This window comes from Anser cygnoides, chromosome 7, assembly GCF_040182565.1.
Source record: "Anser cygnoides isolate HZ-2024a breed goose chromosome 7, Taihu_goose_T2T_genome, whole genome shotgun sequence".
In the NCBI taxonomy this organism is placed as follows: Eukaryota; Metazoa; Chordata; class Aves; order Anseriformes; family Anatidae; genus Anser; species Anser cygnoides.
Genome location: NC_089879.1, coordinates 21,783,348 through 21,803,982, shown reverse-complemented (window position 1 = coordinate 21,803,982; position 20,635 = coordinate 21,783,348). Strand labels below are relative to the sequence as shown.

General features: G+C 44.0%; 1 protein-coding gene across 7 annotated transcripts in view; it reads right to left on the bottom strand.

Annotated features, from left to right (window-relative positions):
• Positions 1-20,635, bottom strand: part of RNLS (renalase, FAD dependent amine oxidase) — a 105,166-nt gene that overhangs the window by 18,140 nt on the left and 66,391 nt on the right. For 6 of the 7 annotated variants that reach the window (XM_067000342.1, XM_067000336.1, XM_067000337.1 and 3 more), the window contains 5 exons: positions 11,632-11,807; positions 7,419-7,497; positions 5,616-6,557; positions 4,342-4,549; positions 896-2,609 (listed from right to left, as the gene is read on the bottom strand). In XM_067000342.1, coding sequence (XP_066856443.1) covers positions 6,460-6,557; positions 7,419-7,497; positions 11,632-11,807 — 353 coding nt within the window. In that variant the 3' untranslated portion in view covers positions 896-2,609; positions 4,342-4,549; positions 5,616-6,459. The remainder of the gene's footprint in view (positions 1-895; positions 2,610-4,341; positions 4,550-5,615; positions 6,558-7,418; positions 7,498-11,631; positions 11,808-20,635) is intronic. The other variant, XM_067000341.1, reaches the window with a different exon arrangement.

The window sequence follows — 20,635 nt, the reverse complement described above, 5'->3', positions numbered from 1 at the left end:
CCTCTGTGTTTATGCTGCATCAGTGCATGAGGCTGGGGGTTTTCATCTACAAATAGGACCTCCAGGGAAAACCAAAGCAACAAATCATGCTTTTTTTTTTTTTTTTTCTTTTTTAAATTACCCATGCAGGAATGAATCATTTTCATAGACCAAATTAAGAAGTAATACTTGGAGGCAAGTAGAGCAAGAGAAGTACCATGAGAAACAGGTATTCTTAGATGTCTTTGAGGAAAGAAAAGAAATATAAGACATGGATTACTTTCCTACAACTGCTAGCAAACAAAACACTTCAACTCGTAGCTCTCTGCTGATTGTTTGGTCCCAAAGCATGGCAGCTGCTCCCAGGACTGTGAGAGCAGACGAGGCTGAACACCCTGGTGTTTAACAGTACCAGTGACTGGGAGGAAGGGGGTTTGGCTCCTGTGGGGATGAATGCACGCACCTCCATAGTATGGGCCTTGCAGGATGAGGCCCACCTGGCTTCATCTTGCTGGCTAGCCATGGCACTGCGATGCCAGCAACAACACTGGTAAGCCACGGTCCCTCCTGTATGCAGCCATGCACCTCCACTCGGGGTGAACAGTGGGGGCAGGTACCTTTGCAGCACAGGAGGGGTGCAGGGAGCAGACAGGTCCCTTGCATTTGCTGTCACTGTTTGCAGCACATGGTCCTGGAGATGCAAGTGCAAGAAGCCCTTTTGTATGGCAAAACATCCGGAAGTCACCTCCAGCCAAGTTCTGGTTAGAAAACCTGATTTTCTCCCTAACCCAGAGCTGTTACATTCTACAACCCCTCCCCCTCCGCCCCCCCCCCCCCCCCCCCCCCCCCAAATCCTCCAGCCAGGGGACACTGCCTTAAATCCTGGATCATGATACATTAAGGGTTTTGTTTATACCTGCTCCAGTCCTTTGTGGTTCACTTTTCCAAGCTGATCTCCAAAACTGTCTTTTACATAAAAGGAGAGCAGGCTTTGCAGTGCCCAGGTGTGCTAAGAGAGACAGAAAGGGTGCAGGGTGCTGACACGCCGTGTTTTGGACCAGAGTTGCTCCACCAGCTCCGTAGAAATAGCACTTATAATGCACAGCCTTTAACACATCTGTGAGTAGCTTGAGAACAAAAATCCAGCAGTAGATCTCTTTGTACCAGTGATGAAACTCAGTGAGACCCAGTTTCTTCTGCAATGGGGAACAGCCACACACACATTTACCGCTCACCCAGTGGCAAACTGAGAGTCTACGTTTCACTAGGTTTTGGGGAGCTGGGCTGGGATTTTCTGTGCACTGACAAGCTGGTGAATGAGGGCTGATCTCATCCCCTTCCCCTCTGCCGCAGTGAGGGAAGCATCTGCCAGGGCAGAGGCTGTGACCTATATTCTGGTGCTGATCATCACTTGTCAGCACTTCTTTTTTTTGGGCTGAAAAAGGCAGAGGATGGCCAAATTTGCACAGAGCTCCATGCATGTGTTGTGAGCATCAATCCCACGACCCAAAATGCACCGGGGAAATGAGACCTCAGCCCTTGCAGCAAAGCGTGCTTTGCTTTAAAGATCTTGACGTGTGTGATCTCCTGGAGGAGAGATCTGAGCGGCGATAGTGCTGAGAAAGGAAGGATGTTTCGGCACTGGCACAGGTGAGGGAGGAGGTGCCATTCGGTTCAGCAGGAACCCTGTGCCGAAAAGATAATTTCAAGCTGAGCTGTGGTTTACCGCAGTGTCCTCGTGACTGGCGGGGTGCTCGGTGGCCGGCACAGCAGGGAACAGGCTCACTTTCCCACAGCCAGGGTGCGAGCAGGCACACGCATGCCCAAGTGATTCTCGCCTGCGCAGCTCCACCGGATCCCCCAGCTCTTTGGAGCCATCAGAGAGGAGGGTGAAAGCCACAAGTTGCTCAATGCACGAGGCTTTTCCTTGCTGGGTTTCCATTTATTTTCTTCCATGTGAGGAACATTTCTCAGCCCTTTCTGAAATGAAATCTGGACCCACCTTGGGCTGGATTCAGAGTTCTGTCCTGCAATGGCTGCATCCCAAGCTGCCCTCATGGGGGTCATGCTTGGCAAGGACCCATTTGCTGTCCTGTGGCTGCACTGGGAAACACACCAGCAGTATCACCACCGCCTGGCCTGGAAGGTGCAACCTAAATATCAGAGTTAAGCAAAATACTGACGTGGCTCATACTGAGGCCACGTGGTGAGACAGGCGGAGTGGCAGCAGGCGGCTCTGGGATTTGGGGGTTTCAGCTCTGCCTTGCAAAGCAGCTTACAAACAGCATGTCCAAGCTGGAGCGTGGATTAGAGGCAAAAACCATCTCTGTCCCCGCAGAATCTTGGCATGCCGGATCAACGCGCTCACTTGTCAGATCAGAAAGTGCCCTTGTCCCACCAAGAGCTCCAGGGCTCCTGACCCCTGCATCAGCCTCCTGGTTGTGCTGCATTTTGCAGCATGGAACAGCCAAGCAAAATATCCCAAGGGCAGGAAGACCATGAGCAAATCCCGGCCTCCAGGAAAGCAGGTCTTGCTCCAGTGACTTTGGCTGAAGGGATGTTTCACAGCTCAGCGCCATGGGAACCCACCAGGTATGTTCATCTGGGAAGTGCCTCCCATCTGCAGTCACCTTTTAAAAATAAAACAACAAAAACCACAAAGAAACAACAACTAAAACAACCAACCAAAAAATCCTAAGTCAACCTCAATTTATTTTCATATGCTTGCACAAAAAATACAGCCTGGTTCATTAGAGACATGCAGTTTGTGAACCAAGGAGCTGGGCACCTATCACCTCTTCCTAGCTCTTTTTAGAAATGGGCTACGTTCCTACAGACTGCATCCATCACAGCATCTTTATATCTTCCCCAGGGGTGCGCAGTGTGTTTTACAGATCTGGGAGAATTATTCTAACTAACAGCCACCTCTGTTAGGTGCAGGCACAGTCACAAGAAGACATTTACTTTTCAGCCTGGCAGAGGCAGCCCTGGACAGAGCAGCTGGGATAGAGTTGCCCCCGCAGTGAGCAAGGTGTGGGGACATATCCACTGGCCATGGCAGAGTCCTGGCCTTCAGGAGGTCTTCAGAAGGGGCTTACAGGCTTGGGCTACTGAACACATCCACAGCTTCTCCCCTGAGAACTAGTCCAGCCTAGAGCTGAATATTTTGCCCCCAGGCTCACCTCTTCCCACCACAACTCCTATGGTGGGGGCTATCTGCTCCCATCATCTACCCACTCATGGGACACCAGACAAGCAGATCTGTCCTTACTGGAACTGCAGATGTAAAGCTGGGAGCAATGGAAGCTCTTTAAGCATGCCATTAACACCACTTTTTGGGGACAGGCTTTGTGGCACTGGTGGGCTCAGCCAAGTGATGTTTGCTGGGTGGAACTTAAAGCAACTGTGAGTTAAAAGGCTTCAAGCATTTATGACCCAGTCTTTCCCTGTGATGAGGAAGACAATAAAGCTGAAATCCTTTAATTCAGCTGAAGTATTTGGGCTACTGGAAGGATACGTTTTGATAGATTGGCACGCTATTGGGAATGCTGGGAGCAATTAGCCTTTGCTGCTCATCATGATTCAAGTTCTGTCAGGATTCTGGCCTTAAAATCTCTGAATCTGTGATTTGTTTATTATTGGATATTTTGAAGTCTAATAATGACCAAAGCTGTAAGATTGCTGAAAGGATGCGGTCAGAAACATCTCCACTTATCTGTCATTTGTGGTATTTAAGTCCGCCTCTGTTACCAGAGCACTGTGAATGCATCGTTACTCCTTGAAGCATGCCTCTTTATGAGGCAGCTAGAGGAACAATGCAGCAGTGGGTCAAAGATGGCTTATTTTCTGTTTTCTGCATGTCACACACTTTTCAGGATTGATCTTTATTTGGATTTTCAGTAGTTTGGATCAATTCCATTCAAAATTGAAGGAGGGGAAGGAAGTGCAAGTTTAGTGTGGCTTAATGCAAAATCTCTGTGTATTAAGGCTTGGATGAAAGGATATTGGTGGGATGGGTCCCCACAAACCATCACCATCGTCACCACCAGCAACAGCTGGCCCCACTGTCATGGTGGCACCTTCCAGAGGAACTGTGTACCCAGTGGTAAACCCTCTTGTATGTTCCAGCACCACAGAATAAATGTTTTTCCTTTGGCAACCAGTTCCTGGAGGATGCCTAGGCCTGGATGGAAGCTGAGGAGCAAATCTGAAAAATGTGGCTTGGTTGCTTTTGTACGCCATCCTCAGTGAGCTATGGTTCATTAATTAAGGTTTTCCAGCACTGCAATATCAAACTTATTCAGCTTGGACTTTGGTTGCTTCTGAGCTCTCACTAGATCAAGGCAATACTAAATTCCTCACCTGATTAGATTTATTCCATGACCATGTGGCTCTTCTTGGCTACCTTCATCCTTGCAAGACAGGAGTTCATGTGTTCTTGTAAAAAATTTGTGCACATAAATGCTCACCACTCTTTCCTGTTTCTGAGCAACATGCAGTGATGGAAACCTAAGGGTTTGGAGTTGATTGATGCCTACACAATAATAAAATGTAGTTTTAAACTTGGGTTCTGCAAGGAAAGAAGAAATAAATCAATGAAACCAGCTGGTGTCATGAAATATCCTTCAAAGATATTTTTAAAATTAACTTAAACCTTAAACTTTGGTGTCACTTAAAATACTCTATTAGAAATGGTCAAATGCAGCAGTAAAGTACTGTGTTCAGCTGCCAAGAATGCAGGATGTTAGATTTTTGTGAAATGTGGGGATTTAAGAAAGAGAGGCTTAACTGTACTTCTTTAGTGGATGCAGGGTTAAAATTTTGCCTGCTGTAAATAATATTTTGATAATTTTAGTGCTGGAGTACAAAGAGGTGCTGAACTTGTGACGCATGACTGATGAGGAAGGGCAAGTTAAAATCAAATTTAGAATAAATGATTTGTTAATTTCTAAGCACTTTCAAAATTAATTTCCCAGAAACACCGTTTCGCAGCTTAGAAATACTTGAAACTGTGACAGATAGTATTTTCAACACAATTACACTTGCTGTTTATTATTATAGGATTTCAAATCAAATTCCTTGTTCATTCATTCACACGTGTATTTATGTACTTCCCTAGATCTGCCTCTGTATTTCTACACCAGTTTCACAAAAAAAAAGTAAAAAAAAAAGTAAAAAAAAAAAAGTATAGAGCTTCTAGAATTCACCTTGCTTTCAAACCATTTACTTCAAGTGAGTTTTTATGAAGGCAATGATTTAACTCTAAGCCGGAAATGTCCGCAGTTTTCTTATTAACATGCTGCCATGGAATACACGTCAATTACCTCTCCTCCTCCTCCTCCTTTGCCAGAGAAAGCAGCTAACCCACCTTCCACCTTGGCAGCTCCTACCTGACTGCTCACTCACCTGGAGGGAGGAAAAAGCTGCTCCTCATGCAAGGCAGCCGTAATACACTAGTGACTCTCCAACCTGGCAAATACTGAACTATTTAAAGTGCATCTCTTTTCTTGGCTGGCGTGCTTTACTCTGTTAAACTCGTGTTACGGTCCAGATGTCAAGGTAAGTCCCAAGATGCCTTTGGTACAGCAGCCCTATTTCTATGAGAGCATTAGAAACACGGACAGTGTCTATTTCACCTTTTCTCCATCCTTTCTTCTTCCAGCACTGCTGGGCTGATGTTGCTTGGACCACAGCCAACACAGATACCATCGTTTCAGTGGCACATCATTTCCAGCAGCAGCATCAAGCTGTTGAAATAAATGAGCTCTTCCACCACCCTGCAAATGGGGCTCCAGAACACTGTAGGTTAAGAGAGCTGGGTGGCAGAGAACTACAATCCCTCACTTAAAGTTTCCCATACTTGGAGAAATAGACTTTGAGTAGATGTTAGACTTTGTGTAGGCCATCCAATTTGAGAAGCATAGCAAGGCATGCCCCATCACTGATTCATCATGGCCACACCTGTGACCACTGCTGATCTGCACTGACAGAAATGACCACGTGTCTATGACACCTCTGTGATCAATCACACGTGTTCCTTCTTGTCATGTCCAGAGCTCCAAATACTCAGAACAGCTGTGAACTTTGTAGCTCCATGGGTTTTTATGCTCCTTTAGGTTGGGCTTTTCTCCTTGACATAATTTTCATATGCTGTAAAAGCATCAGGAGATCTGACAAGGCTGCTGGAACTTAGTGGCTCTGACTGGGGATTTCAAGCAAAGCAACCACTCATAAAGCACAGATCCTAGAAAATTCAATTAAGTTCCATTCCAAGAATTATTACAATATACCAATAAATCTTCCTTTATTACTTTATTAATTTCTGCAAGATAGAGGCTAGTGGTGTTAATACTAAACTAGAATGCAATCCATCATAGTTAAATCCATCATAAATCTAGACTATGTTTAGCAGATAACTGAAATTGTTATAAATGAGACTTCACAGCCTCTGCAAGACTCATGGCAGAATCTATGCAGCCATCAAAGTTGGAACAAGTAAATCCATCGCCCCCACAAATCAGGAGAGGTTGAGTATGAAGAATCATGTGTCCTGGACAATTGGGCACAGATTTTGTAACCTGAAAAAGAAAAGCATATAGGAGATGGAAAAGAAAGTCATTTTATTTACCTGAATTCCATGCCAGAAAGAACAGTATTACAGAGAAACGAGCCTTCATATGAAGCACTCCTTCCATCCAGATCTTAGTTTCTAGCTTTAACAATCGAAGTGCTGTAGTAAAATATTTATCTCGTGGATTTAAATAATTAGAATAAAGCTTTCCTGCATATGGAAATTTTACAGCCCTGTCCTGTCTTATTCTGAATCTGTTGTAGAAGAAATAAAGCCTGATCCTGGACAGAGGAAGTGTGGAGATCTCTAAGCCAAAAACAATGATGGTTACTTCCGACTTATCAATCAATTCCACTCTTGACCAAGATCTTGACCTGCTGGCCTCATGGCCTGAACTGTTGTTAGCACACATAAAATCAATACACTGAGTAAACAGAAATTCTGGGGGATTTGACTACTATGTTTCTATAGATGTTGGCTTTATTTGCTTTCTCTCAAGTTGAACTAACCGGGGTTTTGCTGTCCTTCATCATCTGAGAATACAGCTGCAAGAAAATGTGCAACTGTTAATACAGCAAAGACATTTAATCCAAATAAACCAAGTCCTCTGCTCTCTAAACTCACAAAAAGGGCAAGCACAGGAACCAGGCACTAACAGCACCACGTTGGAAATCCGGCCAAGCACGTGGGCCAAATCTTGTGGTCCTACAAGAGCCACCACTCACGACACAGCAGCACAGAAAAGTCAGTGTATTTTTATATTATTCCAGGGAGCTCCCTTGATTTAGGATCCCCGTGATGCCATGCCGTGACTTAATGGACAGCAGGTCAGTAACAATGAACCACAGAGAAGCCAACAGAGACTCACATAATCTGCCTCTGTTCCTTTTCCCTATGTATTTACTCTCTGTTGGTTCTTCTGAGATCCATCGGGTGGGATGGCAGGGCTGGAGAAGGAAGAGGAGCCTGCCATTTCTGAGAGAGCCTGCAATGCAATCAGCTTGACCAGATGACCTTCCCAGATGGGAAGTGAGGAATGACTGTCATGATGACCTGTATGTGCTCCATGCATACATCTTGGGACTACCCACGTGGACTCTAGCTCTCCTGTGTTGATCTCCTCTTTTATCAGAGTGGAGTAGCACAAAAGCTTTTTAGATATCACCAGAGATACAATCAACACTTTGTAAATAACACGATGACAAGTTCTGAACAAGGTTGCTTTGATAAATATTTAATGTCATTCTCAATGCATGAACCGTATTTATTTAAAAAATAATATTCCAGGCACTATACCCTTGATTAAACTTGTATTTGTGGAGTGGCTTTTCTAAAATTTAACAGACTTCACTTTACCAATATCTATTAACCTGAAGCTACATCTAACTCATGGAGAAAAGATCTCTTTTCAGTATTGTACTTTATGACAAATTTCAATGTATGTCAAACAGCAGAGTAAATGCACAAAGCACTTGTGTTTTAACCATGCTTTGCTGTGTCACATGTCATTCTCAACTGTTTCAAACCTATGTACAAAGACCGAATGTCCACACTGTACCAAGTCAGTACATCCTAGAGCAGCACTGATGTATCCCAGAAAGGAGGTAAGTAGCAGGAGCAGCACTGGTAAGCATGACACCAAAGCAGGGTCAGTCAGAGAAAAAAAAGGATGAGAAGATGACGGAGAGCTTGATGATGTAGTGATAAGGGAAGGAAGGTGGGAATTATGACAAAAGGAATGACAAAACAAGACCCATAAGGATGAAATGTTGAAATAGAAGAAAAATATCTAGAATGACAGAGAGAGAGGGAAAAAAGAAGCACAACAATAGAGTAGAAACAGAGATCAAACCACAGAGATCATATAGCATGATATGGAGAACGCAATTTTCTTTCCATCACGCCTTTATTTTCTGCCTTATTTTTGGTCCAAAGATATGTTTTGGATTCCTGTGCAGTAAACCGTTACTGTGTCCCATTGTCCAAGCATTAGCTCCAGTGAACAAGATCTGGAGTCCAAGATATCTTGTTGAGCCTAGGGGATTTTTCCATTGACTCACATGCAGATTACCATTGGCAAGAAAAAGACCCATAGCCTGAGAGCTGCCATGGAGATCAGTGCAGTACCAAAAATGATTCTCACTAAAAAAGCATTAGTTTTAGCCTGCACACATATGCATATGTAGAGAGGAAACGTGAGACGTAATGCACAGGTGTACGTTGCCAACAGCAGACACTGTGAGTCTAGCCAAGTCTAACCAAAAATTCCCAGACAGTCATAAATGCAGGGGAACAAGAAGCCAGCAGAATGGATCCACTCTCCCAGCAGCAGAAGGGTCACAAACATGGACAAGGAAGACATGCAGCATTACAGGAACTGAAAGTAGCAGGGGGCTGAATTCTAGCCACTGCCATGCTTCTAGTTGCCTTTTCCAAGAACACATCATCTGCCAAACACCCACATTTATGTTACTGGCTGTACTGTGTGTTACCAGACTGTTAGCATCTTCTTTAAAGGATGAAAGTACCTGAAATGAATTTGTAGCCAGTTGTGATCCACTCATTCATCTATTACTCAAGTTGATGGAGGAGTCTAGCTGTGTACTGTCAATCTGGCAAGAGATCTTCTTTCTCTAACTTTACATCAGCAGCTAATTTATGCCTACAATTTTCTAATAGATCGAGGGCACAGAGCACAAACAATGAAGAAAGGTTTAGCAGAAAAAGGCTTCTGGAGTGTTCTTCCGTCTTTAATACCCAATGCTTTCTCAATGCTGGCTGTACTAAACAGTTTCTGATTTGTCATATTGATCAAAGGATCAATACTTTGACATCTCAGACTGCATCTCTTTGCCTGTGTGGCAAGACTATGCTCAATATAGTAATATTATACAATAATAGTAATATAGGAGTAATCATAGATAGAGTGACTGGGAAGAGGAATGATTCTGTCCCTTCTTCGAGTTCCTCTAAAGGTGCTGTCCAAAATGAATTCCAAATTACCTTCAGCTAAATGGCCCAGCCTGTTCCATCTCCAACCTTGGAAGACTTCAAGGCTCAGCTGGACGAAGCCACGGTGGAGCTTGATCCAGTGTTGACAACAGTTCTGCTTTGAGCAAAAGGTTGGACTAGAGACCTGAAGAGATCCTTTTGGAGGTCTTCTCTAAAGAGGTCCAATTTCTGTGATTCAGTGCTCTGCCAACCTCACTTATACATATAAAGTGACTCTGTCAAAGGAACATGGTGGCTGGAAAGCTGCTGGCTCTGAATGCTAATAGTGTCTTATTGCAATTAAAGCAGGGGATACAGAATTGCAGCTGTGCTGCTAAGTAGTGTCAGTAGATGTTTGGAAGTCCTAATCCCTCATCTGCCATGGATAATTGTAGTGTCTGTGCTTTAATCCCAGGATTGTGTTTGGTGATGTGAAGGATGCTACAGATGGATTTAATTAACAAGCAGGATAAATCCAGTCTGAAAGAGTCAGGGGAAAGATGCACTCATCAGTTCCCTTTGCTTCCGTGGAAACATCTTATTATAATTGAAAGTACAGATAGCTTTAAGAGAAAAAGGGAGCTCTGTCTCAGATATTTAATTTAGGCAGGGATTATTTTATAGGGTCCCCACCTGGCGATAGAGATCTCTTGTTGAGATAACTGATCTGACCTATGCTAACTTATTTGCAACTTAAGATATGTCCACATTCATCCACTGAGTTAAAGATTGGTGATAATTCTTCCTGTGACACAGACATAAAACACAAGCAGATGCTGAAATAGGTGATTTTGATTAGTAGCAGCATAGTATAGTAGGCAACAATGGCAGAAGAAAGTGGGAAGAACTGTAAGTTGTACAGTGTTTTGGTCTTTGAGAAAATAACAGATAATTGTCCAGTAATATGATGTCTGAATCTAATTTTTAAATAGGGGAACCAGGATGCATACGTAGTGATTTAGAAAGATGATAAATTTGAAGCAATTGTGGAAAATAAGAGTTCATTCCTGTTCCAACTACCTCTAAAAGATGAAGCAATAGGTATAAATTTATAATAAATGTTCTCTGACCATAAGGAAAGAAATTAATTTGCTATGATTCAGGAAGCATAGGTCTTTGATGAAATATCATTTTAATATGAGGAATCTAAAACATGAAATTATACATTAAGATCATCTTTATACGTCAACTGATAACAAATACTATGTACTGAGAAGTGATTTGCAAACTACCAATACCTAACTCACAGAAAAATAAACTTTGTGCTAACGAGACCAGGTTCTTAGATTGGACGGAGATCAAGGGCTATGAGCAGACTTCACAGCAGTCATCTAGAGTAACTTTTCCAGACTTCATAAAATGAAAAATTTTTAGGGAACTGCTTTATGTAAATATTTTGCATCAACTTCCACATTCAATTTCACCAGTGTAATTTAACTTAAGAGGCTTTGGGTAAACATGTAGATATACTCCAATACTTGAGGAAATTGCCAACAATTTCCTTGGATTTTTAAGAGAAGTCTGTAAAATATAAACATTTTGCTATTATTACCCTTAGGTAGTTTACTTTAGAATACTTATTGTATAGCATACTGTTAAATTGAACTGGGCCAAATAAAATAATAACAAATTTGGAGTATGTCCAAACACAAGAACTTCTGCTACTCTGTGGTAGGGTGGGAATTTTGCTAATAATATCACATATTTTCGGATGCAGAAGAGACAGACTTAGTCATATTTTTAAATACCAACAAAAATCCCAGTGAAGCATGTGGGATTTACTTCCTTCCTGTGCACTGCTCCCATTCCTATTTATCAGGAGTGTTGCATAACTTACCACTAAGCCAGGTCCACTATGTGAAAAGATTACTAGAAATGGTCTGGCTGTACCTGGCCAGCCTTGAATGCTGCTCAAGGCTACGTGGAGGAATGCAATAAGGATATCGAATGACTATATCCTTTCTTCTTGCTCCCTGAGGATGAAAACCACCGGACTGTAGGATCTCCTGTTTCTTGTGATGCCCTCTAAGTCTGTACTACGGCATTACCCAGGTGGCACCCTCCCAGCTGCTTGTTTGCCCATGGGTTACCTGTGAGTATCTCCATTTCTGACACTTGACACTAGCTGGTTTGGGCAGGGATGGCACAATGCTTTCCAGGTGGCTGAGAATTAACTGCTGTACCTCTGCAGGGTCTGAATCCAGGTGCTCACTCCCAAATGTCACAGTTGTGTGAACTACAACTGAAGGTCCAATTTCAGGAGACTCTGGAATAAAGAAGAGAGATACTTTTGAAAGATTACTCATTAATATTCGCCTTCCCTTGGTACTGCCCATTGTGCCTCTAGCCTAGAAGTCACTAAGAATCTTCAGCACCACCCTGTTCTTCCAGCTGCAAAAACACAAGGAATAACACCACAAGTTGTTCACGAGAAGTACAACTAAGAAGTCCAGGCTTTTTGAAGAATTTGCAGTGGTTTCCTCATTGCAGTAATCCTGTATGTTCCTAGAGGAACCCCAAGGTATTCCCACACCCCACAGCTAGCAGCTGGAGGAAGCAGTGTATGCAGTGAATACACTGGAAGCAAACTCTTCCTTTCCCCCATAGGTCTGACATTGGCATAAAGGCTTAAAAGACATCAGGGTGGCAAGGAAGAGACAGTGACAATAGGACAGAGAGTCAGCATGACTGTATGCCCTTGCAAATACCATGAAGTGGCTGCCAAGAACTCGGGAGATCCAGCTGGCAAGCTGGCCGAATCCTGGCCTGGCTTCAAACCAGTCTGGCAAACAAAGTGCCACCGGACTCCTGCTGTAAACTGGGCTTGAAGCTCAGCAACAAATTAAGGCACTGGATGATGTTTTGTTTTTGTTTTGTTTTGTTTTGAGATGAAAATGAAACTCGCAAATGACAATTTGAAATTTTATCTCAGAATTTTGATTTTTTAAACATTTCCTTTAAAAGGGTGCAAATGGGCAGGAGAAGGTGCGCCATGCTCCGAGTGCTGCCATGTCGCTGCCCACTTTCCTGCTCTACTCCCTACCAGCCAGCAGCAGCCGCACAACTCAATTTTCACCAGGAGACTTCCAACCTGCCTGCAATTAAGCTTTGTGATGGAGCCAATGCATAAACAACTGAAAGCCTGTTGGTACAGTCCCACCACTTGTGCATGACCCATTCCCCTGTGTGCTCTGCTCTTGCCCCATGCCTTGCTCCTCTTGGGTCTGCTGCAGGTCATGGGAGCAATCAGGGCCAGCAGGTGAGGACAACAATGCTGCAGGAGACCAAGGCATTACATGGGGCAAATGCCAGCATCATCTCTTTTGCCACTCAGCACAATCAAGTCGCACAGAAAGTATCTTGTAAACAGCAGTTAGATAGATCTGCAGTTACCAGGACACAGAGGAAGCAACCATTCATGAACAACAATGAAGAAATTATCTTAGACACCTTTAATGGGACAATCTCTACAAGACAGATATACTAGAGTCGTGCACATGGAATCATCAGGAGATGAAAATGATCCTTAAGGCAAAGGACAAAAAAAAAGAAGTGTTTGTTGCATTATTGTGAAAAACATCTGCTCACTCCATAATTGGTTGCATATTAGCCATGCAACACAATTTACATAGTTGAAAGGCTACAATAAAGCTAATACTTTACTTTCAGGGATGGGGAGAGGGGAAACAGAAGCCAGGGCAGGTTGGCTTGATAAAACAGTGCTTCCTCTTGGCCTGCCCACATGAACCCAATTTTAGTTTTGTTGCTCTAGCAACTTCCAGGACATCAGCATGTGGTCTACAAGCAAGCATGTCTACATGCAAGTTTTGGGGAGCATTAAAGCTTCAACACAACTTCTCTCCTCGGGCAAATATGTGCAAGTGAGCAAAAGTCAAAGAAAGTAATTTCTCCCTTAATAATACGCCTAGCTGCAGCACAGGGGGAAGAAGCAAAGGCAGTTCAAGTGCTATTGCTAATCCCAGCAGACCTGGAGATAGCTGGGATTAGCAATAGCTTCTTTATCGCTGGGGTAGGTAGTTTATGGGTTCTCTGTAGCGAGCTACTTCTGTCCACACCAGAGTGTTGGCTTGTCACCTTGCAGACTTGCTCATTCATGCTACAGTCCCTGTATCTTCCCTTTTTCATGGATGTCCTTTATAAGATCCAGACAGATACCTCCTGCACCGTGAGCAGAGTGGGAACATGATGTCAGTCATGGCCATGACTGCATGTGGCTTCCTCTAGTCGAAACTCCTTGATATTTAAAAACATGTCAATCATCTATCTTTCCACCAATAAAATCGAATAAAAATAACACAAGGGCATGAGGACAGCCAATAAGAGAATTTCCCTATAATATGGGATTTTAAGGCTCGGTGATTTCCCTGTGCCAAGGCACTATGAAGACCCAGCAGATCCTTGTGTTAGTCCTTCCTGCTGGGACTGTTCCACTTTGAATGAGCCAGATGCATTTGGAGGAGCAAGGGCATGACCTGGATTCTGCTGTATTTCAGCTGAGGGACTGAATTCACAAAGCTGGTAGTTAAATTAAGTGATTCCCTCTCACCCCATTAACCAGAAACACCCTCCTTTGGAAAGCAGAAAGCCTTTTCCAGCTAAACCTTTGTTTGAACTACCATATATTCTTAGAAAATATATTTGTTTCAGCAAACGAGCATTTTCTGACCAAAGAATCCACATTGGAAGAGGCAGTTGAACACTTTCCAACCAGTTCTGGCCATTGCATATCAGGCTTGATCAAAATCTTTATGTTTAATTTGTCAGTGAGGATATAGAGGCCTCCTCCTTCAAGAAGACAGCATATTCCAGCTTTTAAAAGCAACATAAATTTCCTTCTCTGGAAAACTTTGGGCTGATCATTTCAGATTACACTACTGAGGCACAGCAGGACCAAGTCCCAGCATCACAGCATGAATGAAAGTGATGGCTTTCGCTTCAACTGGAAGGATCCCTTCATTAAGTCTCTTTCTTGGGTGGGCCAGCTCAGCCAACGCTTACTCTTGAGAAGTGGGAAAATGTGGAAAAATGGGTAGGGAGCTGTTTCCTGGTTGTGGTCAGGAACGCACTGTGAGGCCACACCTGAAAGCACCAAGCCATGGTGCTGCCTTTTCTTAACATTCTCTTTTTCCAAGTGAGGCACTTGTAAGAGCAGATCACTTCCTCAATTCGGCTTACAGGCTCTACTTTCAGCAAGTACAACATCTCTTTTCCTGGGTGGTTTCCTGAAGCGTCCAGAGACTTTTAGTTTGTTTCCTATTTTAATAGAAAAAATAACTTAAATAAGTCTTAGCCATTGGGGGTGAAAAGGCCCATGATCTCCACAGGAAATGGATTTGGGATGAGGCAGAGCAGATCTGGGGACTGAGACTGTATAGTGAAACAAGGTCTACCCTTGCCTAGAAGCAGAGACTCAACCGAAGAAAGCATCTTCTTCCCCAAGCTCTGATGAACTGATTGCCTGAGTCTAACATCCAGCCTTAGGCTCGTCTTCCAGAGATTCCTCCTGCCGCCCCCAAGCCTGATTTCGTAGGCTAGAACAGGACATACTTCTGTTCACATCAGCTTTTCCAAATGTCTGGAAAATCCACGGGAATGCTACTCAGTCTGTCCTTCTCATTTTCAGATGGAGAACAGGTATTCTAAATCTGACATTTCTACGCAGAGACTGTCAGGGACAGAAGACCAAGTGGGGAAGCCTATGGGGTACCTTGGGATTTATTAGAGTGCACATGGTATTTGGCAAATTCTTCCACGCAAACTTGGTAAAAAGGCTCATTAAAAGATGTCTAAGCATTTTAATAACATAAATATTCATTGCTTGCTGTGACTTGTTGTAGCCAATGATTCTTGGACAGGGCCTGCTTCTTCCAAATCTCTCATCTCTTCCATAGCATGTACAAAACAAGTTTCAGGAGAACAGGCAGTTCGCTGAGTTTTTAATTCCTCCTTCAAGCTACTCATAGCTTGGAGAGCTTCCAGAGGCCACTGAGTCACAGCCTTCCAGTATTGAAATACGCAGACTGCAGGGATCAAGTTTAGCCTCAAGCCCTTTTCTTTTCTTTCTTTCCTTTTTTTCTTTTTTTTTTTTCCTACAAAAATGCTGGCCAACAGAAAAGTTTAAAATAGATTTTTCCCTGAAAGCAATGGGGGTATCTCAGTGTTGATACCTTAGAGCTCTCACATCAGGTATGAATGACTGTTCATCTGTCGCAGGAGTAAAACTGGCACTTTCCTCCCAGTGTGTTTAGATCAGGCTGCAACAGCTAGCTAAAAAACCAAGGTTTCTGGCAGGACTTTTCCATGAGATTTTAATTTTCTTTATTTGTGGCAAGATGCGAGCAGTCTATGGCCATGCTAGCAGATGATGAAGTAGCATGCGAGATGTAGCAAGCCAGAGAACTCTCAGCAAAGTGAGGGGTAATGATCTGAAGGCAAATGGAAGCAGCATAAAAGCTTTCATCTGCTCCCAGTTCTCCCCCCTCTCATCCCAGCTGCAAAGCAATTAATCCGATCAGTTGATGTGGTGGAAGGCATAAGACACTGGGTAGATCAGAGCGAGAGTGAGACAGCGGAGTTGGCTGGAGCTTATGCCTACTTAACTAGCAAGCAGCCGCTCAGCCAGTGTTGGCAGAGTCCTCGCCATCCGGAGTTGCTGAGGGATCCCACCAAAAACTCAGCTGCAGCAAGCTTGTGCCTGGTGCTCCTTCGTCTGCTGCACGGTCAGCCCAACGGGGTGTGCGCCTGCCCCAGCCACTCTGGCCTGCCTCCACTCGCTCACAGCAGGAGGAAAGGGACTTTATTTGCACAGACCCCCCTGAGGTCGCAGTCAGGGAGGGAAGTGCTGGCAACATCTCGTGCAGCTGCAGCGACTTGTGCCCCAAGTTCAGACTCTCCTCTTCCCTATGGCATGTGGAAGATGGAGCGCAAATACTGCAGGTTTTCTTTGTTTTGGTGTTGGTTTTCTTCTTTTCCGCGTGAATTTCTTTTGCTCTGCTGCATCACACAGGACCAACACCAAGAGATGAAAAGTGAAGAACATAAGGATAAACACTTTCATGCTTCCATGTAAACAGAAAAGCACTGTGTGATCTTTGGCATATTGCCCTATCCAGCCAGCGTCCTGTCTGTGACAGTGAAATTGTCACAGAAGTGACTACGTCCCTGCCTGGCCCCGCAGCAATGCTGGGGCTGTGTGGAACTTGCAGATTCTGAAGCTGCTGGCTCATGGGGATGAGGAGAGGGGCAGAGCCAGCCTCTGATGTGGGATCCAGATTTAACAAAACCTTCCTCCTTGGGATATCCTGGCCACCACGTTTTGGCTGCCATCACAGCCTACCTGCAGTCATTCTGAGCAGCCTGCAGGGCTGAACAGAGTAGTAGGAATGAAGAACAGTTCTCTTTTTTTTGTCTCAAAGTCAAAATATGAAGCTCCACCAGTCCCCCAGAAGTCAAAGACATTAGGGGAGACACTGAAGCACTTGTGACCAAAATACAGCTGCACTATCAGCCTGACTAGCAGTATTTTCTCCTCTTAGCAAGTCTGAAACCATATCTATGGAAAAGGAGAAGGGATGAATTGAAAAGAAAAGAAAGGAGATGAAAAAATAAGTGAGGAATTGAAAAGTGAGGATCTATCTACATCTTCCACATCCTAAAGGGAAGGTTACAGAGAAGACAGAGACAGACTTTCTTTAGAAGTCCAAAGCAAAAGGACATGAGCCAATGGGCACAACTGCAACAAGAGAAAATCCCAACAGGACATGAGGAAGCAGCACTTCCCCGTGTGAGTGGGACTTCCCTGGCCTCAGGCAGCATGGGGTCTCCATCCTGAGGGACAGCCCTGACTCACCTCAACATGGCCCTAAGCAACCAGGGGAGTAGAAGACTGCTGAGCCTGGTGGGATTGTGAAATCTCTGAAACCAGATGAGGAAGGGCACCAACATGTAGCAGTGTGAAGTACAAACTGCCACAGGTAGAGGACGTATCAGCTATCTGGAAGGGGTGTCAAGGACAGGAAGCGTGAAAGAAATTAAAGCTCATCATCCACTGCATTTCAGCCAGTTGTAACAGTGAATTAAGCACTAGCAGTCTGTCCGTTTTGAACTCTCTGAGGGAAGCTGGTGTTCCTCCACAACCTGGAGATGAGGGGACGGGTATTTGTTTGGCTAGCAAGCAGGAGAGGAAGGCCATCAGCTTCTTGATATTTTTGGACTGTCTCCACACTCTTCATCAATTCCCAGCTGGAGAAAACAACGGCTATGGAAAGAAAAAGAAGAACCGACTGCTGACAGAGAGAATTTATGCAGTATTAAGCCTGCTAGGAGTATAATCATCCAGAAAAACATTGGGGCTAATAAAAGATGCTCTGGAGAAGAGGACAGAAAACAGAGCCCAGTGCCATTCCCCCAGTACAGTGCTTGTGGCTTGTGGGTCAAGAACATCTGGGGTTAGAAAGGTGGCTTCTAGATTTGAATAACACAGTTAATGCAGAACGATAAGATGGAAGAGCACAGTATCCTGGGTGAAGCTGCTCAGCAAAGCTGCTCAGGCTAGAAGCATAGCTGTCACTATTATGATAGGATAAAAGACTTGTGGGCCAAGCCCCTGCACTCACTCTGTACTGCAGGATGGTGACAATACGAATAGCCTGTGGTGCCAAGTCCTCCCACCTAGACCTTGTTCTGCCCTGGGAAACATTCACGTGATATTAAGGGCATCAAGTCAGCTCCTGCAGTGGCCATATCCTCCTTACCATCAGTGTCAGGGAAGGAAGGGGTTTAAGATTAAAAGGGACACAGATTAAAAGATTGCTGAGAAAAACAAAACAAAACAAAACAAAAAACAAAACAAAACATAAACATCCCAATAAAACAAAGCCACACAACTTCTCAGAGAAAACCCAGTGTGGATTATGTTGTCCACCAAAATCTTCTCCCTTGCAAAATACAAAAGCTACTTCTGTGCTGTGTACTTAGTGAATCCATGCCTAAGTCAGGGCTCAGAGTCCCTAAATTCAAAAGACATTTTAGAGATACAGTGCAATTAGCTGTGATCCCTTGGATCAACAGAGGCCTGAAGCTGAATGTTTCTTTAGCTTAGAGAACATTCTCACAGCCTGAAAGTTGTAGGATCCACTTGGCAAATGGTCAGCACAGCTATGTACATTGTTCTGGGAGTGTGATGGGTCAATAAGCAACCACCGTAGGGGAGGATTCAGTGGGTAACACAGATTTCAAGGTTTCAGGAAGAGGGCAGAGCACAGTGCTCCTGGGACTATTTTAATGGTAGGAGGTAACTTGAGAAGCATCTGTCTGCCCTTGAGACCAGCAGTGGAGACTTGGCACAGACGGAGAGCAGCAGATACCACTTCTCTTGCCATCTCCTAAGAAAGCAGGAGCCAACTGCATTTGTCCAAACAACAAAATTCCAGGAGTGAAAATCATGTCTGCAGGCCATCAGGGAGCATGTCTCACAGCTACTGAGCTAAAAGACTTTGAAGCAAGAAACTCTGAACCATAATGGACGCAGCCGCTCTCAGTATCCAGCAAGGTGCCAAGGACGGGGCGCTCCGAGAGGCTGACCAGCCTCATGCCTAGAAGTGGTTGGGCTAGCCTGGGACCAAAGCACACTTGAGAGCGTGAGGCAGCATGTGCTGCAGTTGGTTGGACTTGCATCCCAGTTAATGTATCGGTATGTTCAGTAAATAATCACCAGAACACTGTCTGCCTCAGAACCACAGGATTTAGGTAGGGAGGGACCTCTGGAGGTCTCTAGCCCAACCTCTTGCTGAAAACATGGCCAGCTTCAAAGTCATACTGTATTGCTACAGTTCCAGGGCTCAGCTGAATGGCTGGGAACTCTTCCAGCACTGGCATGAACAGCACATTGCTCCTTCCTAGGGGATCTACACATGTCGGTTTACAACCTAGTCTGCAGAAGAGATCTGTGTATGGATGCGATAGGCACACGTCTTCCACAGGAATGCTTTCTTCCTTCCTAGAGGAACAGTGTCAAGTATTTTTCTCATGTTCCTGCCCAGTGACGCAAAACCTAGTCAGAACAGATATCAATAAAAAACAAAACTTGTTTGCTTCCTGCCCCTAAGGAATTTTTAATTTGCCTGGGGGGATGTGCTTTGCTATCCAAAATCCATTCTGATTCTATATAACATGAGGGGAAGGGAAAGGGTTTTATCACTGCCCTGTCAAACAAACCCTAAAAGCTAGGCTGTGAAAAAGTGCATGGAAATATTGTTGGTCAGTGCAGAGAGCAGCAGACAAGCTGGGCTCCTCCAGACAGGCCGGAGTGGTATCCCTGCTCGCTGGGAGGGACCAGCAGGATGAGTTTCTCTGACGGAAGAGAAGTCTACACGCAAGCCTCATAAAACTAGAACCAAAATGAAAAAAGAATAGTGAATAATTTCAGCACACCTAGAAAATAAGCAAGAGAGATGGAGATTTCCTTTCAAAATGTCACACTGTTGTTTTGCAAAAGAGAGAGATTCCTGAGTTATCCTTAGCACTTTTCATGGTTTGTATGGCCACTTATTCTCCATGGAGTAGAATCTGCTGTAATTCGCAAGGCACAGTTTGGAAGACTTCCTGTAAAGAACAGCATATATTATATTCAGAAATTCAGCATTTCATTAGACTTACAGATCGTTTCTGATTAGTTTTCTAAAAACAAGCAGGGTAGGCAGGGGATTACAAAGCAATTGGCCATGTAATGAGGGTAAAAACCTAAATAACTCTTTAACTCTACCAAACTCATATTTTGGTACTGAGAAGATAAAGGAATCTTTATTTTAAATTTAAAAAGGATACTCAGGAATTACACTGATCCTGAAAACCTATAAAATAAATCTTCTCTCTAAATTATATGACCTCACAATCCTTATGCAAAAGAAGTAAAGGAACTGCTTCCATTTTTGTGTGTCATCTATCTTTAGTCCTTCAAATGTAAAGAGATGCAAAGACTGCAGTATTACAGAAATGAGGCTTGAAATAATTTATACTGAAGAATTCCCACCGTCCCCCCGACCAGTTATAAATATTGATGGAGTGTTTAAAGCA